The sequence below is a fragment of the Nannobrachium achirus genome (assembly GCF_963921795.1).
Source record: "Nannobrachium achirus genome assembly, chromosome: 19".
Classification (NCBI taxonomy): Eukaryota; Metazoa; Chordata; class Actinopteri; order Myctophiformes; family Myctophidae; genus Nannobrachium; species Nannobrachium achirus.
The window spans coordinates 39431401-39456815 of record NC_137826.1 but is presented as its reverse complement, the minus strand read 5'-3'; the positions used below and the strand labels follow the sequence as shown (position 1 = coordinate 39456815).

General features: G+C 43.5%; 2 protein-coding genes across 2 annotated transcripts; both read right to left on the bottom strand.

The window, feature by feature from the left end:
- Positions 1 to 8919: 8919 nt before the first annotated feature.
- On the bottom strand, positions 8920 to 9582 carry LOC308304817 (exosome complex component RRP46-like; the record flags this gene model as incomplete). The annotated part of the gene is made up of 1 exon (XM_080749446.1): positions 8920 to 9582. One exon carries the CDS (start codon positions 9580 to 9582, stop codon positions 8920 to 8922), a length of 663 nt encoding a protein of 220 aa, XP_080605572.1.
- A 1077-nt stretch (positions 9583 to 10659) lies between these two features.
- Positions 10660 to 13244, bottom strand: LOC308304816 (kelch domain-containing protein 3-like; the record flags this gene model as incomplete). The annotated part of the gene is made up of 4 exons (XM_080749445.1): positions 10660 to 10671; positions 11808 to 11945; positions 12216 to 12662; positions 12765 to 13244. 4 exons carry the CDS (start codon positions 13242 to 13244, stop codon positions 10660 to 10662), a joined length of 1077 nt encoding a protein of 358 aa, XP_080605571.1.
- Positions 13245 to 25415: the final 12171 nt, after the last annotated feature.

The window sequence follows — 25415 nt, the reverse complement described above, 5'->3', positions numbered from 1 at the left end:
GAACACAGTGGGCTGCCTATGTTCACTGGTCGCTATTTTTACTCTGTTATGGGGGGGGGGGCTGTTCCTTGAATGACTGCAAACAGAGACACACACACACACACACACACACACACACACACACACACACACACACACACACACACACACACACACACACACACACACACACACACACACACACACACACACACACACACACACACACACTGGTGTTGCAATGTGTATTACGCAACACTCGACCACTTTCACATATACACATCAGTGCATGGTGACCAAGACAACAAAATATCAATAAAGAATGACCCTCCATCTCCGGGTTAGTTCCCGTGTCTGCGTGAAGCAGGTGGAGGAGACCTGAGGCAGGTTGAAGTCTGTTATTTCCAATGGGAGAGTGAACGTGGACACAGCTTCTGAAACATTCTTTAGGCCCCATGGTCATCTTAGGAGGGTAATTTAGACTCAAAGTTACCCTCCAAGATACAACCTAGGTATTTCACAGATGATTATTTTGCTGCTATGAAGTCCAACCTTGAAATTCGAGCTCTTACCTAATTAATGTTTGAGCCAAAGAGAATTGATTGTCTTCCCAGGGTGTAAAGATAGCTTATTACCAGTAATGCCTCATTCACACTACAGATATATAGTTGAACGTTTTGCTTGGTAATTCAATGTTATCTCAATGGAAACCAGCTTTAAAGATACAGGAGACGCTCAAGACAAAGCTTTGAAAGCTTTAAAGCTGGTTTCCATTGAGATTACATTGAATTACCAAGCTAAACGTTCAACTATATATCTGTAGTGTGAATGAGGCATAAGACTCCCTAATCGGGAGACACACAAACTTTGGAAGGCAATGGTAGCCAATCAGGAGGGAATATGGGAAATGGGACAGATCCATGTTGATGACATGACTCTAGACATACTGTGTACCGCTTTGTGTGATTTTAGGCCAAAATCTGTAGGAGCAGCGTCCAAAAATGTGTTTTGCAAAAATCGGCCTGATGGTGGCGCTAGAAGAGGGCCATGTGAGAAATTAGGTTGTGATTTGCCATCCAAGGAGTGTGTGTGCAAAGTTTGGCATTGATAGGGCCAATGGTGGTGGAGATATGAGTAGGGAAAAAGTGATGATATTAGGGGGTCAGACAAAACACCATTTACCACTACCCTCAAGTTGGGATGGTCTATTTTCTAAATCATCACCATCTTTGATAGAGAGAGACACGCACACACGCGTGCACGTGCGTGCGCACGCACACACACGCACCCACGCACGCACGCACGCGCGCGCGCGCGCACGCACACACACACACACACACACACACACACACACACACACACACACACACACACACACACACACACACACACACACACACACACACACACACACACACACACACACACACACACACACACACACACACACACACACACACACACACACACAGCAGAGTGCTTTCCCTATTCTTATTAAATATTTAAGGCGCTTCTCTCCGACCGCAGAGAGTCCACAGAGGACAGAGTGCTTAACGCACCACTGATCCTCCGCCACAGCACCACTTCATTACAGCTGAGATGATCACTGCACGTCCATCTGCCTCCAACCCTTCAGTACAACACATCCTCAGCCTGGGAGAGAGCAGTGCTTCTCAACCTTTTCAGGCCACAACACCCAAAATAATTGGGACCCTGATAACCCTGAAGAGTTGAGGTATTACGTTTTGCATATGGTTCTATTGTGAAAATAGCACAATTTCACAATTTCTGCCTCTATTATTTGACAATTTGGCCAATGTTTAATTTGTCATTTTAGAGGTATTAAAATGTCCTTAAATTGTCACTTTAGAAATGTGCAGATACCCACTATACACTTAAACTTTATGTTGGTTTGTTTACTGTTGAGTGAGAAAACAATGTTGCACATTAAGTTAAAATTAGCTAGCTTTTGTTTTTGGTTTGTTTTTATCTAGGGGATCCCAATCTACACTGTAACATCAGAGAGTGTACAAAGGGTCCATTTGGGTGGTCACTTGGTCCCACGCTCAACGTTGAGAAGCAGTGAAAATATGGGCCATGGACCCACCAATCTACACTATAAACTGAGTTCATTCAAAGGAGCGTGAAACCCTTGGATGCTTGTTTTCCAGTATAAACGGCAGACTGCATAAAACATGACCTTATTGTACAACATACTGTGAGCAATGCAGCTGCAGCAAATCAAATGAATAATGGGTGTGTTAGATTTACAGTAGGTGCAGCGCTGTTGACTATTTGTCTATGCTTGCACATTTGGTGCACCAATGACTTAGGAGGAGAGGAGAGGAGAGGAGAGGAGAGGAGAGGAGAGGAGAGGTGAGGAGAGGAGAGGAGAGGAGAGGGCATTTAAAACAGCACTTTCTTTTTTCTAAATCACAGCGTCGATGTTTTTCTAAATAATTTCGCACACTATTTACTCCATCACCCACCCACAGTTCTCCCCACAGTGCAACACTTTGTTTGTGTGATGAACCTGCCTCATGTGAGAGCCCAGAAGAAGACATTCCAGGAATGTACTAGGACCGCTGAGGAGGGAGGGGGCCCCTCTCTCTCTCTCTCTCTCTCTCTCTCTTTGGGGTTAACAGGTATTCAAATGAGCGCTCTAGCTCGCTAAATAGCTGGCCAGAGTCTGTCAATAAGTGACTTTGAAAAGCCTCAGCTCAGTCAATCTGTACAAGAGACCCACGTTACAAAAGACACAAACCCCTTTCATTTCGGGCCAAGAGTGCAGAACGGAGCGGGGCTCTGCGCGCCGCGCAGCGCGGCGTGCCAGAGCAGCGCTGTGGGAACGTGCCAGGAGCCGCAGGCCTCGCTGACAGGTGTGAGAACACGGCCTCGCGGGTCACGCTCCGCACTCACAGATGTCCGCTGACACCTGGGACGTGCAGAGAATGTTAGAGAGGCAGGGACTGACATTTCTAAAAGGGCCTTTTGGTGAAAATATCGAAAATAGCAGACCTCCAAGTTGACAACGTGAATGGCGAAACTTCTTGTCCAAACTTCTTCTTGTCCAAAAATTCTCTTGAATGCTGCCTTCAGGTATGGCATGGAAAGAGGGCATTTGCATTTTCTTTCACCATAGTGAAAACTGCATTCATGGTCTGGAGAAGGCACTTTTTGCAGACGGATAAAAGGGCAGGGGCTCAAGCCCCCTTTGATGTCTATGTGTGCACATGCCTGGCTGACACCATGCATGTACGCACGCTGTGCAGTGGGAGAAAGAAACTGAGTCCATTTACTCAAGTACTGTACCTAAGTACACATTTTAACTGCAATTTAGAATACTTTTACTCCTACTCCACTACATCTCAGAGGGAAATGTTGGACTTTTTACTCCACTATAATTATATGAAAGCTCAAAGCTGTAGTCAGTCCATACTCTCTCTGAAACCGAACCTTTCATTGGAAGGAGGTCCCGTTCAACTACAAAATGACGTCACTCGGAACTTCTGAAAACCATTGCCCCGAATTAGAGTTCGGAAAGCTGCACGTCGTAAAATCGGAGCTCTCCGACGAAAAGTTCGGTTTTGGAGAGAGTATGGACTGGCCTTTACTTTGTGGATTTTGATTATTATTGCAAAACACACTGTCCAACCACGTCAGCCCTATGTGCATAAAGCTACAAAGCTCACAATGCATTTGTATACATTTGAAAACTTGAAAAACTGGACATTCTGCATATATGAGTACTTTCTACTTTTGGTATATTTAAGTACATTTTGATACCAATACTTTTTTTTACCAATAAATTTTGAATTCCCGGACTTTTCCTTATAAGGCTGCAGCCACACCAAATTACCTACGAGAGTAGATTCTCCATTCCGCCAAAGCATTTCAATGAGCGTTTTTTGCAAAAATCCTCTACTGGCATGAAACCTCTCCATTCTCATTGAAATGCATTGGTGGAATGGGGAATCCACTCTCATAGGTACTTTGGTGTGGCTTCAGCCTAACAGAGTATGTCATTGCAGTATTGATACTTTCACTCAAGTAAAAAAAGTTATGTGATTACTTTTTCCCACCACTGGTCCTGGGGTCACGCTCACACTCACAGATGTCCGCTGACACGGGATGGGATTGGAGAGGCTGGGAGAGGCCAGTGCCCCCCCCCCCTTTTTTTTGGAAGAGAGGAATTTGTGTTTCGAGACACGGCTGCCAAAAATGTGCGTGAGACCCTCTTTTCAGTCCTGTAACCACCTCGCGTCTCACCCCACCCCACCCTACCCTGCCCTGCCCCACACCAGATGGGTATTCTTTGCCTCTTTCTCCCTTTTGTCTTATCGCTTCTAACTACAATTACCACATGAACCCTACTCCGGGGTGAACGCCTCGGCATTGAGCTTGTAGATCGTCTATTTTCAGCAGTGGTGGAAAAAGTACTAAAGATATTTTACTTAAGTTAAAGTATCAATATTGCAATGTAGAAATACTCTGTTACAAGTCCAACGCGTTGTGAGCTTGTAGATCAGCTATTTTCAAATGGCCTAGGTATAAAATAGGGCTAAAGTGGATCCAGGTATGTTTTATAATATCATTATTTATATCTGCAAGGTAACTAACTGGTAACTAAAGTTTTCAAATAATTGTCCTAAAAGTATAATATTTGGATCCAAGATGTAGTGGAGTAGAAGTTAAAAGTGTTGGAAATACTCAAGTAAAGGCATTTGGTCAATGGGGGGGACAGGACTGGGGGCCAAGTATAGACCCCTGCGGTCAACTAAAGTATGCAGTATAATGGAGTGTTCAAACTTTAAGTGGTAATGTTTTATTGCATAAAAGAACAGTAGCGTTGCCTTGTTTGTTGAAAAGTGCTATACAGAGAATTCTGGCCTCTGAGAACTTCCAAGAATTTTGGTCAAATGTCACACAGCTCCTCAGTATTTCTGACATTCATAAATCTGATATTTCTCTTAACCTGGCACAGAGATGGTCATTCATAAGTCTACAAGAATTCACATCACTCAACGTGCGTGCGTGCGTGCATGCACACAGAGCCGATGCTGAGGTTTTAACCATTGACTATACCAAGGACATGCTGGGCCCCTGATTCAGCCCGGGAAAAAAGAGTTGAGAGGCCCTCATTGCGCTATAGAGAGAGATCTCTCTCTATAGCGCTGCTGCTGCTACTCAAAGATTTGCCATTTCAGATCATGACAAGTGACAAGCCAGTGGGCCAATTACATGAGTTATATTTCGTCATTGTCGGGTGGAAACCTTGTATGTCCAAAACGCCTCGCACCGCGAGGCGTTGTGTGCTTGTAGATCTGCTGTTTTCACTACTTTTGTGCGACAGCCTTGTATGATGAAGCAGGGCTTTGCTTTGCGAAAGAATGTACGAATTTGAAACTTGGAGATACGATGTTTCTGCCCGACAGTGAAGATTTACTTTGTTGGCCGCCCAGCCCCCAAAATGGAACGAAGGCCGACATTTTCTTTTTTATTATGTTCCTAATGGCCGGCCTGGACCGGCCAGGAATGAACCGGCCGTTCGGGAGTTGTCCCACTTTTCCCAATGGCCAGCACGTCCCTGGACTATACAATATAAACATACATGTATGTTCTCAGCCTCAAACTGTTTCACATCGACATGCACTGTAATGGAAAGCCGCTTTACCCGTTTGACAAATATAACGATTATCATGTGATTTTAACTTGCAACTGCTCAAAAATAGGACCGTAAAAAACGAATGATATGCAACGTGAGAACACAGTTGGTTAGGCTAAGGAATGTGACTTCCGTGGCCTACCGGCAGCGTGCACAATTTGGTGCCGATTGGTCTGGTAGTTGGTGAGAATAGCTTAGGGCAGACACACAGACACACACAGAGGCGAAAACATAATCTCTTCGTCCCGACCTTTGGCCTGGTACAGAAAATAGCATGTCAACAGTACAGTGGTGTAAAGTAACAAAGTACGTTTACTCAAGTACCGTACTTAAAGGGGAAAAAACACCCTTTTTCAATATTGAAAATGGGCTTTGTGTTGCAAAGTACACTGTGATGACATCATCACGGTGTACTTTGCAATACAAAGCCCAAAATCAATCCTCCAGTTCTAAGCAACACAGAAGGGAGGGAAATTGCTTTATTTATTTCCACACAACTCCTCTAAGATATATTAATGACATAGTTCAATATTGAAAATGGGTGGTTCCCCTTTAAGTTCAATTTGTAACATTTTGAGGTGTTTGTACTTTGCTGGAGTGTTTCCAATTTTCGATACTTTCGAGGCAAATATTATACTTTTACTCCAGGACAATTATTTGAAAACTTAAGTTACTAGTTACTTTGTAGATTTAGATTATTATTACAAAACACACATTAACCACTTCAGCCCTACAGTATATACATTTCGGCCATTTGAAAATAGCCGATTTATAAGCTCACGATGAGTCGCATTTGAAAACTTGAAATGGGAGATTCTGCATAATGAGTACTTTTACTTTTGTACTTTTACGTATTTTGATAACAATGCTGTAGTACATTTTTAATTCCGGACTTTTACTTGTAATAGAGTTGTTCTACATTGCAGTATTGATACTTTTAATTACTTAAGTAAATAGGGAATCAATGGGGATCACAGTGCAACGCAAACTGCAGAATGCACACATGTCAGATAATCATTAGAACAGCGGTAGAGGCTTCTACATTCTACAACATGTGATATACACATGTAGCGTTGAGACATGATTTATACCGACAAGATGATCTACTGTACTAACATTCTGTACTGCATGTGGTTCTCAAAGTGGGGTCCAGGGGGTTGTTCCAGGGGGTCCCCAGGAAAAGTAATTAATACAGCATCGCAATCATTGTAACAACCTAATCAATTCATGCGTTGGCTGTTCAAAAATAGCAGATCTAGAAGCTCACACAAAGTGACACTATGAGCTTGGGGAAATGGGTTAACAAAGCCAAGGAGCGGTTAGCACTGCTCAAAGATGGCTAGGAAAACATCATGGCTACGTCTATCTACAAGCGAGATACATTAGGCTGTTTTCGCTACGCTACATATAGTCCATGGGCCATACGAGATGTCGGTATCGGAAAGGTGGCAAAGGTTATCATGCATTTTTGAAAAGCTCTATATCTGTAAATTATATTTTGGTATGATAACCCTTTCTGAGACACAGCTAAATTGGTGTTATCAGCCGCTAGAGTTGGTGTCCCATTAACTTTACATTACAGGGAAAAAAAGCAAAATATTAATCTGCTTTAAGTAACATATGAGGGGTCAAACTAGGGGTTTTTCATGATTTTAAATCCATTGCAAACATGTGTTTTGCATGAAAAACATTCATTGGGCTAAAACGGCCCCCACAAAAGTGTGAAAAGTGATGACTAAACCATAGTCTTGTCGGGCCGTTTTTTAGCCCAAGGAATGTTTTTTGTGCAAAACAGATGCTTGCAATGGATTCAGAATCATGAAAAACCTCTAGTTTGACCCCTCATATGCTACTTAAAGCAGATTATTTTTTTGCTTTTTTTCCTGTAATGTAAAGTTAATGGGATACCAACTCTAGCGGCTGATAACACCAATTTAGCTGTGTCTCAGAACGGGTTATCATACCAAATTATAATCTACAGATATAGAGCTTTTCAAAAATGCATGATAACCGTTGCCACCTTTTCCGATACCAACATCTCGTATGGCCTAATACTTTCATTGAAGATATGCTGGCTTCTATGAAATCTAAATCATGACTGAAAAAAATTGTGGCGACTGAGAACTTAAAGGAGCTATAGTCAACTTTTTCATTGTAGGGCCGACACTTTGTTTACATCCTAGTCTATAGACTAGGATGTAAACAAAGTGTCGGTCTGACAATGGCCAAAATGATTATTTTATCATTATTTTACGCTTTTTGTGTTCATTTTTGAATAGAAACACATATATGAAGCTTATTTTTTTATAAAATATTTTCGAAACATTATTTTTATTTTAGCATCCGTTTTTCAAGAAAAAGTTGACTATAGCATGTGATCACCATATATCTTCCATTGAGAAATGTAGACCCACCCTGCGGGCAGGTAGGTCACCTACTGGTTGACAATGTCAATAAAGTTATTTGAAGTAGACAGCGCAGCGGACTGGAAACCACAGTAAATGCTAGACTAGTCCACCACCTTTAATGTTGTTCAGATTGTAGCTTTATCATAATGAGGTAGGTAGGTACTGTACCATAACCGAGTCAGTGTACAGCCGTTTCTATTCAAAGCTGTGTTCATTCATGTGTAGCAGTTTAACCACAGGTACCCCTTGTTGGTCTAATTTATACTTTGTTGTGATGATGGTATTGCTATCATTGCAAGTGTTGAGCGACGCCATCTTATAATAAATCATAAATAGGTACAGGTTTGAACTCCAGCCAAAGCACTCTTTACACTCTGTGCACTCTTCCACTGTCAGCCAAGCACTCTCTCTCTCACACACACATACACACTTATAAATTTAGGCATTTAGCATATGCTGTTAATCCAGAGCGATTTACAGTAAGCAGGGATAACACATGGTAAAACCTGAAATGCATGACAATAGTAATTTAGGATAATCAGTGAACCAAGAGCCTATCATCAGCCTAACAGAATAGAATATCCAAAACAAAACAAACACAAACACACACAATATTGAACGAAATAAACATTCATTAATATGAAAAGACGGTTTTAAAGAAAAAATCACACCCAGTGTGAAGTGAGCGGTGGTTGTGCTTGCATAACGTCTTCAGACTAGGATTTGAGTCTAGGATGTACAGGCTATGCTACAAACACACACGTTTTGCTATGGCAAAACACTGAGGAAAAAGGCTACAGACACACGCACAGCCACTCTATGGAGCCGCTCAAAAATCAAACAGGGAATAGGAGGTTAGATTCTTCTTCAGAGTGTTTTGGAATATCGCCGCTTGACGGAATCTCTGTAGAACTGGAAGATCTTCTCTGATGCTTTCTGACTGATGGCTATACACTGCTGCAGCTCATGGGCTGAAAACGATCCTTTGGTCGATGACGTCATCACCCTGTGTTCCGTACTGTCGATGGCGAAGGTCATCAGAGCTCGACTTTCCTTTTCCTGAGCTGCAGTGGGGTCAGCGATGATCTGACCGTCTGTGTCGATAGCACAGGTGACTCCACAGAACAGGCAGCTCATGGCCATGCCTGCATCCATTAAAGCCATGCACGCAGCGTTCAGGCAGCAAGACAAAAGTGAGCCGTCATCGTGCACCACCTGGAGGATGAGCGTGAGGGACGAGCGAGGGTGGAGGGAAGACAGCAGAGCGGCCTCGCATGTCTCGCGCACGCACTGCTCTCGCGCTCGCTCTCGAACACTTGGCACTCCTACTTTGGGCTGTATCACCACCTCCAGCGTTGCACGATCATAGATCTCCTTGCTGACTTTGACCTCTGCCGGGCCGTACGCTCCTGCCAACATACTGGTGTCTCCTTGTGTGAAGGAGGCAGAGCCGTCGGGTCTGGACAGTAAGCTCTGCTCGCAGCCAAACTCCCTCAGTTTAACAACATTACGAAGCTCCTTGGTCTCCATCGTGATGTTCTGGCATTCAGCATGGACACGTCGCTCCTGAGTCTGTAGAATTATTTTTAACACTAGAAAGTTGCAATTCTGGGAAATAGTGAGAGTGGTTGCTGTTGTTGTATTTTCAAAAATACAAAATGGGGTTACTTTATAGAGTAACTTTGAGCCAATGAGGAAACAGCATAAAGATGACATATAGAACATTTTAGGGTAACCTTTAGCCAATGAGGAAGCAGCAAAAACTGCTTTTAGCCAATGAGGAAGCTGCATAAAGGTGACGTCACGAGGATGCTGCTAAAAGTCACTATAAACTCGGAACAGAACAATGGTGTGTAAAATGTAGTAATACATCTTCTCCTGGGGTCCCTGTCACAAAACCTTTTCAGATTGGAGTTTGTGGCCCAATAAACGACATATCAATTTGGGGGTCCTTGACTTGGAATAAGTTTGAGAACCACTGGTGAACTGCATGCAGTGATTAAAACTAGACAAAGGGGAACCAGACGACACCTACAGTATAACATATCAGTAAAAGACTGCATCAGCACAGGTACAATATATATATATATATATGTTACAGTTAGATTGGGTAACTCAGTCAGATCGTGGTAAGAGCACTCGTTTTGCCGTTCACCACACACCAATCACCACCAGATGGCGACAACAGCCATTCACTAGTGTAGGCGCTGACGTCACTCGTTTGCGACTCTTTCGTTGTTTATTTACTAGCCTAGCTCGGCTGTGTTTAGCCATTAGCTTACTATGCCTAACTCTAACCCTAACCCTAACCTTAACCTCAGTAAAACTATACCTAACCCTAACCCTAACCTCCGTGGGGTGCGCGCTATCATTCCTGCCGACGCTACGTTGTTGTGGCTCAAAGCGACCGCTTGTTCCGCCCCGCGCCGCACGACGAGCGCTCCGTTTCTCTATCTAACCGTTTCTCTATCTAACCGTGACATATATACATACAGTATATACTGCCAGGCATTTTTGTCCTGGGTGAGGTGAATGATAAAAGGACAAAGTGCTGCTGATAAGCCAGCCAGCTATAAAGTGCAGCCGCACGCAGCTGAAGCGTCACCTTCAGTGACCTCGCTGCAGAGAGACCTCCACATGTGTCACACATGGAACGATCACATCGGCTGCCAACTAAATGCTGCAGATGGCGTGGCACAATTCATGGCCGAGGAGGAGACACTGCATGGAGCTTATTATCTGGGCGCGAGAAGGAATCAAAACGCTGGCAAACAGCGGCCTTCAACGGTTCACAATAGTACTGGCCCCTGACCTGTTCCACGAGGGTTGAAATTGAACCGGATCCATTCCATAATTTTTTACCACCAACTTTTGGACCAGCTCTGTGGCCTTGTGGTTATAGTAGGGGTCTTCAACGTTTTCAGGCCAAGGACCCCTTAGCTGAGAGAGATGAAGCAGGGATCCCTCAACCTTTTCATAGATTATAGCTTCATTGTTTGACAGCTCGATCATCAGTGTTTTTTTGGATTCATGTCAATTTGTGTTTTCAGACATTTAACCACTTGAACTGTCAATACTTAATAAACTTGACCTTTCACTCTGTACTTAGTCTGCTCGTTTTCCCCTCTACACCAAAGCTCTTTCAACAAAAGACTGTCTGTCGTGCTGTGGTCGTTGTCTAAGCTCTAAGTCTTTGGTGTTGCACTGGCTGTCTTTGGTATAGGGGCTTTAACAGGACTGATCTTATGCCAGGGTCCATTTGAATCCATCTGTACGCCATCAGAGTCACAGCCCCATAAGGGTCCATTTGGTTCCTAACTATCAAATCATTTTTCTGGAACTACCTCAAGGACCCATGGGGGGCCCCCAAACCAGTTTGTGAATGATGTGTACAAAATATGATGACAGTGGAGTGCCAGAATGCAAGAGTTTGTGAATTATATTTGCTGATGTCATACTGTCCGCTTAAATGTTGCCTAAAAGATGGAGAAGCAGAAGAAAAAAAAAACAGTAAAAAAAAAGACACAAAGATCTCCATCTTTGTATACATTTTTTCTTCCACTCCCAGTTATTATCAACACACATCTGTTTCCAGAAGTCCTCTTCCATAGATGTCTGTAAAGCATCTCCTTGTTTCTACTTTCATTCCTGATGGAGATCAACTGAGTGTTTCTATTCTTAGAGATGATCTTTGCAGGCATGTCTGTCCCTGTGCAGTTCAGCAGGTCCAGTAGTAGTCCTCTATTCTCCTGTACGATGCTGCCTAGTTCCTGGTAGGAATCACCGAGCACATTCCTGTGCTCGTTCACTCCTGACTTCTTAATTGTGGTGATCTCCTTGTCTTTCCTTTTCTTCGGTCCCACTGCCTGGAACTTGTTCCCTGCTGTCCTCATCTGTTTTTTCCAACAATAAACTGTATTTATAAATATATAGCACCTTTCATACAAGATATGCAGCTCCAAAGTGCTTTAACAATAACGACATATAAAAGGAAAAAAGGGTTCGACAGACCTCTAGCAAGGTCTAAGGTGGTCCATAATGTGTTCCATCACTTGGGAGCAAAACTGAAAAAATGTGCATCTCCATGTTGTCTCTTTTTCCTTTTTCCTGTTGCAGGCAGCCATAGCTGCCAGTTCCCATCGGATGTCGTGCGGCAGATGCACCTGCTCCAGGTCGTACTGAATGGCCGCTAGCTTGCATAACGTCTTCAGGCTAGGACTTAAGTGTAAGATGTACAGGTCTTCGGGCGTTTGGTGTCCTCCAAAGAGGATGACGCGATCCCCCACCATGCAAGAGCACATTCCAGATCTCCAGTGTGGGTGTTTCCCCCTGGGCTCCACCATCTTCCAGGTGAAGGTCTCTGGACTGAATTTCCACAGGTCACTGAAGCGCCGGTCCAATTTCCCACCACCAAATATGTACAGTTCTCCGTTGTGGGCGAAGGCTGAGTGAAACCAGCGTCCTTCTGGAACAGGCTGTGCAGAGGGCGTGCTCAGCCAGCAGTCGGCCTCTGTGTCAAATACCCTGATCTTGTTGTAGTGGTCCTCGTTCTGGTCCCCTCCGCCACCGAACACAAACATGTTTGTCCCGATGATGGTGGCAGAGTGGCACTGTGAAGCAGGAGCCGGAGCGCCCGTGTGGTTAATCAAAGACCAGACCATCGTGGTGGTGTCCAGCTTGTAGATGTCATTGGTGTACCTAGACCTCGGTACGGTTTGGTTTGATCCTCCGTAGCCGCCAAAGATATACATGACCTTCCCCAGGACACAGGCCGAGTGGCCGTACCTCGCCACCGGAACGGCCCCGGAAACCGTCGGCTTGAACCAGCTCTGGGCGTCGACGTCGAAAGCGTACAGCACGTTGCAGTATTCACTCTTGTACGTGTAGATGATGTAGATGTAGACAATGTCTTCTATCAGCACGGCGGTGTGGCCGCAGCACATCTCGATCTCACCTCTGTCCCACTGAGGGCCTACTGAGGTCCTGTTGTTGTGTTCTTCCTCTCCTGCTCCTCCAGTGGTCAGCGGGGACAACTTCACCCAGCGCATGGACACAGTGTTGAAGACGTGCACATCAATCTGACACCTGTTGGGGTAGGGCTCCCAGCCAAAGGAGTACACCTTGTGGCCCACTGCCACCGCAGCGTGGTAAGCCCTCTTCCTTTCTCCTTCCAGATGCACCGTCCAGAGCATCGTTTCCCAGCGGGTGAAAAGTGAACCGTGAGCGCTGACCACTTATATCGAGTGGCACAAATGTCACGTGGAACACGACCAATCCACGAAGCCACCGCTGTGGCTTGGCAGATCAATAAACCCGTTAAAAGGAGTAGTTCACCCCAAAAAATACCTATTTTCTATCGATTATACACTTGAATTCATGGAGATCTTTAAGTGGTGCTCCTGGAACAGGAGCTATAGCTCCAACATCTGGCTTTGTCTGGTCAAAAGCCGGTGGTAAAAACGTGTTAAAAATGTCCAGGGCTTAAGTAAACTGAAGCGTGGCCTACATCTGGCCTAGATATGGCCTACATCTTGGCACAAACGGCTCAAAGTTTGTTGTACACCCAGTGTCCCATTGGCCAAGCTTCGCAGGACGTGCAAGCTCATAGCGCGGCATGAAGTGAGACGCTATGAGCTTGTATATCTGCTAGTTTGTAATAGAAAAGTATGACATATGGTTAAAGTGGTTAAAATCTAAAATGACAGATGCTTTCCCTGCTTTAATGGGTTAATCAATAAATCAACCAATCAATCAAACAAACTCTATTTATAGAGCACATTTAAAACAACCATTGACAACCATAAATGGCTAATAATGTAGATCCCATACGCCGGGTGGCCAGCTTGCAAACGACTGGCTAGTTCTGTTCCATAGCATTGAGTGATGCGTATCCCAAAGCCTGGCTGGACGACTGCTCTAGTAATTCCGACTGACTAAAATGTCTGGGAATTGAGGCCCTTGATCTGCTGTCAACGTCCACAAGAAATATAATTGCAATATCTGCCTGCTTTGCAGAGATAATTACAGTTAACAAGTGTGGTCAATAAAGTCATTCGAAATAGATATATCACTTAGCCACAGCTGAGCTGACACAACAAAACATTTTCTATGACTAATAACATTAAGCTCCAACTTATTCAGCATAAAATAATAACCCACAGAGGAGACTACAAACAGAAAAGAATATCAGAAATCTGATCAAGATTTACACAAAACACACAAGACACTGGCACAGCAAACCCGTCCAATAGTTCTGGTGGGAGATAACAAAGCATTTCTCTATTGGGCTGCGAATTCCATCAACCCCATCTCTGTGCTTACTAGGTGACCTATAAACAGTTTCCCATCCCACTCTCCCACTCATATCAACAGAATCACACTCATTATTACTATTGCCAAGAAAACCATTCTTTTCAACAAGAAATCTATGAAAAAGAAAACACCACACAATGGTCTACCCTGCTTACAGACTACATTTCAATGGGGAAAAAACTGGTGATGTCAAATGGCAATTTTTCATCAAACATGGTTTCCACTCATCGATTATTTCACAGACGAACCTAAGTACGTAAGTACCCATGTGGCCCATCTCTTGTTTCTGCAGCTTGAGTACACCCCCTGGACATGACGATTGTATGTTCACAGGATGTACAAGTATACACCCTGGACATGAATCTAGTATGTCACATTGACATTATACACTCACTGGTGTGAAGCAGTGAGGTACTGGGCACCAGTTTTATGTGCATGTTTGGTATGACTTAGCTGGGGAATGAACCCCTGACCTCCCCCAGTCTCAGAGCACACACTCTAACCACAAAGCCAATGAGCTGGTAATAAACCAGCCTACACACCTATTAACCCAGTGGTTCTCAACCTGTGGCCCAGAGGGGTCCCCAAATTATTTTGGGGGGTCCCCAGATGATTAGCTTAGTGTGCAACATTGTTTTCTCTCTCAACAGTAAACAAACCAGCATAAAGTTTAAGTGTACAGAGGGTATCTGCACATTTCTAAAGTGACAATTTGAGGACTTTTTAATACTTCTAAAATGACAAATTAAACATCGGCCAAATTGTCAAATATCAGAGGCAGAATAATAGCAGATCTAAATGCTCACAACGCCTCGCAACAGATCTGCTATTTTCACAATTGAACCGTGTTATACAAAATGTAATGCCTCAACTCTTAGCGCTCATCAGGGTGGGGGGGGGGGGTCCCCAGTTAAAACATGATTATTTTGGGGATCGTGGCCTGAAAAGGTTGAGAACCACTGTATTAACCCACCAACTACACCTAATTGTGTGTGCACAGCGCGCACACACACTGACACGTAGGCACACCACACGCACTTTTGGTTTGAATGTTTATTTCTATCTCTAATTTCCATTATTATTATCCTGCTTTTAGGACAGACAGACAGACAGACAGACAGACAGACAGACAGACAGACAGACAGACAGACAGACAGACAGACAGGCTACTGAAGAAAGAGGTATGTACATACATTAATCATGTAATTTATGTCCCTATTAATTTAAATTTCTCCTCTCACCGTCTGACTTCTTGATCTTATACTACATCAATCCATTATCCATAACATTTAGCTGAGTGGTTAGTGAGCCCGGTTGTCGCAGGTACGATTCCAGGCCAGGTCAGCAATGTGTGGAAGTGTCCCTGAGCAAGACTCTTACCCAAGAACTGCTCCCCCCTCCATGCTCCTCTGTGGGCAGCACTCAACTAAATGAATACATATATTAAGTCATTCAAAGCATATTACACAGACAAAACCAATAACTTAACAATACTGCCCTCCAGGGGCAGAACTGGGTTACACACAGCAAAGGCAGCCATGCAGAGCATCCAGTAATGATAGTGAGACATTACAGTAGTGTCGTGCTGCTGCTATTCAATCGATTTCTCTTCCACTCAGACAGATTGGATGGACGGCCGTGAAAGATGCTGAGTCTAAAGAAGAGACAATTGTGTCCAGATAAAGTGTAGTGGTTAGGACAGCTCTCTCTGAAAGCACATGTACATCTACTATCAGTCCTACTGTACTGTACTGTACTAAATGGTGCATTTAGCACTTTTTATCCTTTTTATCCAAAGCGCTTTGCATCACACCCATGACCCATTCACAAACACATCCATACACAGATGGTGGAGGAAACCATGAAAGGCAACAACCAACACGTCGGGAGCAATTGATACAAAGTAAAGTAATATTATTATTTAAAAGTTTTAAGGAGTAAGTTATTACACTTTCTTAAAGGGATAGTTCACCCCCAATATTACTTTTTTCTCGAATTCCTAAGCCAATAATTTGACTCCATAGTGGCACTTGATTCAAATTATTGGCTTATGAATGCAACAAAAAACAAAAAAATCTCCATGAATTGAATTCAAATCTCCATGGGGTGAGTAATCGATAGAAAATAAGTAACGTTTTTTTGGGTGAACTATCCCTTTAAGTAATTTGCCCAACACTGTGTGTTTTCCACAAACCTGCTGTCTGTCTATCTGTCTCACCTGTTTGTCGTCGTCTTCTGTCAGGTCCTCCTCCTCCTCTCCCGGGGATTCTGGTTGGTTGGTGCAGGTGGGGTCAGGGCTAGGCGAGGATTCTGGTTGGTTGGTGCCGGTGGGGTCAGGACCAGGCAAGGATTCTGGTTGGTTGGCGCCGTTGGGGCCAGGAGGACCAGGACCAGGCGAGGCGTCTGCCATCAGCCTCTTCTTGTTCCAGTTGTGGTTCCGGCGGCGCCGGCTGACCAGGAACTCCTTGTACTGCAGCGTCTGAGGGAAATCATCTCCGTCGTCTTCCTCACCTTCGTCCTCTTCGGCCGCAGTGGTGGAGGAGGAAGAGAAGGAGGAAGAGGAAGACTCCTCCTCCCCTTCGGAGCCCTCGTTGACGGAGGCCACCTGATGGCCAGTGGTGGCAGTGGCATCATCGGGGTGGTGGTCGGAGAACACAATGGCGCTGGGCTTGTGTTTGACCACCCTCAGGTGATCCGATGGGGAGCAGCAGCCCGCTGGCCATGGCTCCTCCGTGGACGTGGGGGGACGGGAACCATGATCAGAGCCCTCTGGTGGTTCCCGAGGTGAAGTACACCTGCAATCGAGGCCGCAGGGGGTTAATCGAACTAACCGATTTCATCTATTCCAAGAAAACAATCTTCAGAAATGGCAAAAACAGACAATTGATAGACAGGTTGTGAGCTTGCGGATCGGCATACGTTTTTGTATGCTGAAGAATATAAAGCTTTAGTAGTAAAATATATGGGGGTCATTATCTCTAGGCTTGAGTAGCTTAGCCTACTTATCATACAATATCTACACATATAATGTTTAATTGCATACATACACACACAAAGGACAGACATAAAATATGTCTATGTTGTTTGTACATGTCTTTTATACAGCAGCATAAATGGCCTGTGGAAGGCTGCAAGTTAAGCCCAATCAATATAAAAAAAAAGTTGATTGATTGAAAATTAAAAAACCTAAAACCCTGCGTTTTGATTATTTAATTAATCAAAGAAGCAATCGTCATAATAACTACTAGACTGCACTCTGTCGAGTTGCCAACTTGTGCTTTGTGCACTTGTGGCCATATGGCGTACTTGTGTGCCAGCAGAGTGTGCAAGTACTGTGATCGTTGCTGTTCGGTGCTTTCTGTATGTATGTGGGTGGGTAGCCGCAAATTGCAACACTAGATTTTTTTATAATCGGATGAATCTAGGGTTGCAATACCTCCCATAGGGATCCAATGCATCAAAACAGTTTTTTGCTATCTGATTGTATTAAACGACTTCAAATTCACCAATATTGCGGCTCTCCCTCAGCCGAAGGCTGAGGGAGAGTATGTTTTCGCCCCTGTCCATGCGTGCGTGTGTCCGTCCTCCAAGTTTGTGTACAGCTAATCTCCGGCGCCGTTAGCCCGGTCGCTGCCAAAATGAGCACACACACTCCCTGGATGCCAATTCAGAACCTCTGCCCCACATTTTTCAGATGGCCCTGTTCTAGCGCCACCATGAGGCCGATGTTTGCAAAACAAATTTCTGTACACTACTCCTACAGATTTTGTCCAAAAATCACGCAAATCGGTAGACAGTATCTCTACAGTCATGTGATCGACACGGATCTGTCTGATTGTCCATATTCCATCCTGATTGGCTGATATTGGCTTTCAAAGTTTGTAAGATTGGTCCATTTTGGACAAAATGCCTCAAATCACAAACGCAGAGCGCAATTATCACGCAATCGCGCACACACGTTCCCACTAGGACGAGGAAGAAATGCCACATCAAATTTTGGAAATCAGCCTCATGGTGGCGCTATAACAGGCCGATTCGTGGTTTTACCTATAACTCCACCGATCAGTTTCAAACTTTGTAAGCGCACTCCCTGGATGCCAATTCAGAACCTCTGCCCCACATTTTTCACATGGGCCTGTTCTAGCGCCACCAGGAGGCCATTTTTTGCAAAACTACCTTTTGGCCAGTAATCCTACAGATTTTGTCCAAAAATCACACAAATCGGTAGACAGTATCTCTACAGTCATGTGATCGACATGGATCTGTCTGATTGTCCATATTCCATCCTGATTGGCTGAGATTGGCTTTCAAAGTTTGTAAGATTGGTCCGTTTTGGACAAAATGCCTCAAATCACAAACGCAGAGTGCAATTAACCTGAAATCGCACACACACATTCCCACTAGGCTGAGGAAGAAATGCCACTTCAAAATGTTTAAATCAGCCTCATGGTGGCGCTATAACAGGCCAATTTGTGGTTTTACCTATAACTCCACCGATCAGTTTCAAACTTTGTAAGCGCACTCCCTATAGGCCAAGGAAAAACCCTTTCCTTGCATTTTTCACATCAGCCTTTTATAGCGCCACCAGGAGGCCGACTTATGTAAGACACATTTTTGGATATTACTCCTTCAGATTTTACCCACAATTAACACAAATCAGTACACAGTATCTCTACAGTCATATGATCAAGACGGATCTGACCCATATTAAATATTCCATCCTGATTGGCTACGATTGGCCTCCAAACTTTGCAGGATTGATCCGTTTCAAACAAAATGCCTCAAATCAAACACAGCGTGCAATTGTAATGAAATTGTGCACACACATTCGCAAAAGGCCAAGGAAGAAATTACACTACAAAATGTTCAAATCAGCCTCATGGTGGCGCCATGAAAGGTCTAAGATTGGTGAAGAACACATGCCACCCTTTTTACATTTGCCTATTATAGCACCACCAGGACGCGTGGCCTGGTGGAGACATGTGCTCGGAAGAGCACTTCTTCTAGTTATGATTTATTTTCTGTCAAGAAATCCGAGCAGATGGTTTATTTTCTAAGTGTTGAACTTCGGAAGCGCTCGTCTTCTATAACGCCATGTCCCGCTGCCTCCTGCATAATGTGACATTTAGAACCAAGTGGTCACAGGACCGTTGAGGGATTTTTCACGAGCGCTTCCAAACTCCAGGACTTAGAAAAAATGATCACCTGAACCAAATTTCTTGGATAGAAAGTAGCTCCTACATGTCTACTGTGGATTTTTCTGAAACAAACACTTTGCAGATAGCAAGAGTAAATTCCAAGCTTTCCATAGAGCCGCAATATTGGTGAATTTGAAGTCGTTTAATACAATCAGATAGCAAAAAACTGTTTTGATGCATTGGATCCCTATGGGAGGTATTGCAACCCTAGATTCATCCGATTATAAAAGATCTAGTGTTGCAATTTGCAGCTAGTGGGTGGGCAAGTTGGCACTCTGCCGAGGTGCCAACTTGTGCCTTGTTATGAGGTCGCACTTGTTGGTGGTGACGTCATCAAGAACGCTGCTAACTTATAGGCTAAATGCCCTGCCTATGTACTGTCGGCCGGAAACAGACAGCACCAAACACAGTACTTGTGCGCTCTGCTGGCGCAAGTAACAAGCTATGAGAAAACTAGACCAGGTCAACCTGGTTGTGCCAGACCCCCTGTCTGTCATCATCATTTATGACATCATGCCTTTTGTAGGCATGTCATCATCATGTCATCATCATATATACCCTTTATATAGAAAACCCGGACAGACAGACCGACATTTGCTTATGTAGGCCTACCCATTTCATGGGTCTGGCAATAATGGAAGAGTTCAGCCTTACCTGCAGTGCTCTGTATTCTCTGGCTCCAGATCAGAGGTACAGCTGAGGGAGGAGCTTAATTGACCCTGGAGGACTAGCATCTCTTCCTGTTCCATGGTCAGGTGACACCCGCTGTAGCGCTCAGCAGAGACACAGGGGGCACTGTCGTTCACGTTCATATCACTGCTGTTCCTCCTGGCCCACGCGGGATCCTCTTGGTGGTCCAGGAGGGGATGAGGAGGTTCAGCTGTGGTTTGCAAACTTCGCAGGGGAGCGTCGGAGCAGGAGCCAGGTCTGGGGTCGTCTGGGATGGGGTCTTCTAGCCCGGGAGGCACCTGATGCCGGTCGTCCAGGGGGAGTCCAGCAGTGTGAGGGTAGCGCTGGACGGGGAGGGTGGTGACGGGACCCTCATGCATCACTAAAGGTCTGGGCCTCATCTGTGGGTAAGGCAAACCCAATTTAGACAGTCACTGGACATTTTCTGGTTATTTAACAAAGTGCCAGTAGCCATTGGTTTATGTACAGTCAAAGTGTGGCTCACTTTGGCAGAGCTTACAAACTTTACCAGAATACAAAAAATTAACAAAGATAAGAAGACAGAAAGAGAGTCAGAAGGGGGATTTTTTTTTATTGGAGGTGTTTAAATATGGGCAAAGGAAACTTCGTGTCCACACAAGTGCAGATGGTAAAGAATATGCCTCTATAATTTGCCATCTGCTTCCATGGAGGCTTTTCAAGTCAGAACAGACAGCACAGCAAACAGGATGACAATGTTGCCCTCTGCTGGTGGCTTTGCCTGTTGTATCTACACAACTCTTTTCAAGTCATTCATTCCTTGATCATAAATAGCTCAACCATTGGTTAAGTAGCCCGGTTTCACCATCTATAATAAAATGTAATGGCATATTACTACTTTTCAAAGAACAATATGGTGAGGTGAATAGGCTCACAGTATTTTAAAATACAAAAAAGAACTACATTACATCAACTCTACTACGGTTATCTCCACTATAGTCATGTAAGCATTCTATGAGTTGTATTGTTATGTAATTCTTGTTTTAATGTACACATTGTTAATCTATACTCCAACAATTATATGCATAGATAAAATAAAACAATTTGGTAAAATATGACACAATGTAAAAGACAATTCAGCTGTCATACCACTGCATACAATATGTGAGAAACATGTGTATACAAAATTACAAATAATAAGGTATATATATTTCTTTCATACATACAGAATAACACATTTTATATTTGCAAAATGTTACATTACTATAACCAGACATGAAACATACTGTACTGTAGATCTAAATGGTATGAGCATTAAAACAAATATGCATAGTAAATGTGCACCTGGCAATATGGATGCATAATTACATTTTGATGACCGCAGCATCAAAAGCATCTTATACCTTTGGTAGCAGCTTTCGAGCTTTCCTGAGCAACATTTTAGATCAAACACATTGTTTGTTTCCTTCCTGCTAGATATTTTGGGCTGGAAAGAACGCCCCGTGGCTTCCCTTCCTGACATGTGTTTTTGTCTTGTTTGTCAAATAACCAATACAATCAATGTGTCACAACATGTCACAACAACACTAGATTTACTGCAAGTACAGAGTCTTAATTTAACTCTGAGCGTGTACTAATGGAACCAAATGGACCCTTTACGGGTCAAATGGATGCTTAATTAAGGGTCCATTTGATCCAATTCTTTACACAACCTTAATTCAATCAAAACAAAAACTGAATTGATCTGTCTCTCTCTTCCCATTGCCCCCACCCCCACCCACTCTTTTTCTTCCCTTTCTTTTTATGGAAATAACAGAAACGATGGAACTTGCACAAAAACTGAATTCACCCACTGTTTTTTTATGCCTGTAAACCTGTGATGAGACAATAACGTTGAATTTTAATCAGTATGCACTGCAAAGAGGCAGAATATGACACAGGTTCACATGCCTTAATAGGCAGTACAGTACAAAAAAGAAAATAACTCCACAAATAACACACTGACTAAAAGTTTTGAAAACATAGCAAAGTAAAATGATGGAAGTGGAACTCTAGTAAAAGCTACAGCACACCTCAAAGCAGAACCAGCTGTGTGAGGTCTTCCACTGTAATCTTTTTTTTCTTTTCTTCTTTTTTACTCTTTAATCAAATTAAAGAGGCAATTTGAGACGGGTCTGCACTGCAGTTCATTCCCGGTCCAGGTCAAATAAGGTCTGTTTGGTCATTGAGGTCTGTGAGAGAAACCCTTTTGCGAAATGTTGGAAAAAAACTACAAAACTAAAACCAAAACAAACAGCCTCTTATACTCTAGTTTAGCAGCAGATGCAACAAGACATACTCAGATTCATTTACTTAAGTAACATTTGCAGTAGGCTACCACAACAGGAACATACTCTGCTGCAGTAAAAAAGGCTTGTATTCAGCACCAAAGTAAAAATATTCAAGTTTTTCCAAGATTCTTCAAACTAGGGTTTTGGAATAATTGGAATAAAAAGTACTACATTTGACTCATCTAAATTTGAGATGTAAAAGAAGTATACAAAAAGTATTCCATCGAAAATTGGTAAAATACTGCAAGGATGCCAGCCTGCCAGGTCAACAAATGAACCTGGCATCTGTCTAAATAACATGCTATTTAAGTAACTATGTTATGTTAGATTAACTAACAGCTTAAGAAAGCAGCTCATGGATATTCACGTAGCAACAATGAATTACAGTGCTGAACATACCAGAGGTCGTACTGTACCGCAGGTTGATGCTGGGTGTCACATCCCTAAATCAGACTGGCATCCAGGGTGACATCCAAGTGGTCCCAGCGGGCAGCGTAGCGGGCCGTTCACTGGACCACAACCACTCAGACGAGAGCGCCTTCCACCGCTGTAGTGGCAAACAGGAGCAGAGAGAGGACAGAGAGTTTTATTTTTTCCCAGAAGAGAAACAGACAGCAGCAGGGCAGACGCCTGGAAGGGGAGGGAGGGGAGTGAAAAGGAATGCTTTTCCCCCTCTGACACCACCTCAACAAAGAGAGAGATATACAGGTGTGTGTGTGTGTGTGTGTGTGTGTGTGTGTGTGTGTGTGTGTGTGTGTGTGTGTGTGTGTGTGTGTGTGTGTGTGTGTGTGTGTGTGTGTGTGTGTGTGTGTGTGAGAGAGAGAAAGAGTGAGCGAAAGAGCATGTTGTGTGGAGGAGTTTTGCACATTTTGTAACTTGTCAAGTGTTCTGTATTGTTGGATCAAGTGTGTGGAAAGTGCATGTGGGATTTTGAGTGTAGAGGGTGGAGAATGTTTGTGTATGTGTGGCAGGTGGTTTGTGTTTTCAGTATTATGTACCTATCCTGTATATAACTAAGTGAGGTGACTGAAAAGCTTAACGCTACTACACCAGGGCAATGCCTGTACAATACAGCATGTGTGTATATATTCAACTGTATGCATGTTTGTGCAAGAAAGAAATAATAGCAAAAAGAGAGAAATGGCAAGCATTGTCTTGAGATGATAGGTAGATGGACAGACAGACACACATACACACACACTAAACAGGCAGACAGACAGACCAATCAATGTGCATGGAGCAATTCAGGAGTCCTAACAGCAGGAGTATAGAGTATGAAACTACATATATGTTCCAGCGCATGCTGTCACGTGTGAACAGGCTTTGATTCAAAGTCTCGAGATCTTGTAGTGCACCACCCGTTCTCCCTCTCTCTCCATTCCAGCCTTGTCACTCATCCTAATATAGTAGGACTGCAGGCGATGGACTCTTCACCTGAGGTGTGCACATTCCTCAGTAGAGGATGAGGTAATGCGTCAAACATCCTCCCCTATGCTCTCTGAACCTTCCTCCGCGACACGTCTTGTGCTCTGTAATAATAATGCCATCTCCTGTCGGTCTGTCTGTCTGCGAGCAAACCATGGAGTCTTTCAACTCAACTCAACAGTTTATTTATAAAGGAGCTGTGAGTTTATTAAACAGATTAACGTTGGATTGTTTTTCTCCCTGCTCTCCCTCTTCATGCCCAGTTTCCCACCCCCCTCCTTTTTATTCCTTTCCCATTCTGGAAAACAAGTGATGGACGATTTTCCATCAACTTCTTTACACCTGTAAATCAGTGATGTGATTCTGATTCAAAGCAACAGAGTATGCAAACAAGAAAAAGAAGGGAAAGAAAAAAAAAACTAAACATTACACAACCGTATGAGGCCAAAAGCAAGGGGTGCCACGCTCAACTGGAAGGCCAGGGGAAATGAATGAATTTAAAAACATCTATGGACTGTCTGTCTGGGCAGATCGGATATGGAGGGACAGGCTGTTCTCCAGCCTGGGGGGAGCAAAGGTTCGTTCACCTCTGGTTTTCAGCCTAGCCCTCTTGGGCACAAACAACAACAGCTGGTCAGCCAACCCCAGGTGTCTAGATGGGGTGTGACCGTAAAACAGGCGGCACCCCATATTATATTATATATATACAATATATATTTGTTGTTATTGTTGTATTGTTGTTTTTCAAGAAAGAAGAAAAAATGTTCTCAATATAAAGTGATTTTATATTCACCCCCAAAAATATATTTTCTATTGATTACTCACCCCATGGAGAATTCATGGATACTCATTTTGTTTTTGTTGCATTTCTAAGCCAATGCTTTGAGGAATGATGTGCGTTCAAAAAAGCGAGATTTCCCCATAATTTGAGGAAATGCTTTGTGTCTCTATAAGGAACAAAGCAGGCTTGAATGCAAATACAAATCCATGAAGTCTCTATGTGGTGAGTAATCGATAAAAAAAATGTTAATTTGGGGGGTTGAACTGTCCCTTTAAGGCCTAATGTTTCTACAAGTGCTACAAATTGCTACACAACCTTTGGCATAAACAATAAGTTGCAGGAAAATGTTTGGTCTGATAATGATGTACAATACTGCATGTTCAAATCATGTATATTTGACATGACTTCAGAGCTTTTTTTTCTCTTTCCAACCAGGGAAGAGACTTTGGTCACCCTGCTTCAGGCATGTTAACCTTGAGAATGACTGGACCTGTTGAGGCCTGTTTGGAGCCAAACGCCTCAGAGACCATGGTCATAAAACCAAAAGTCAAAAGACATAAACCTCAGTGTTAACTTACGTAAGTTAGAGAATGTACGGATGCGGCATGCGGGTCCATTTTGATTACATAAGTAAACTTTCTGAGTTACAAACGGATAAATAGGCTTTTA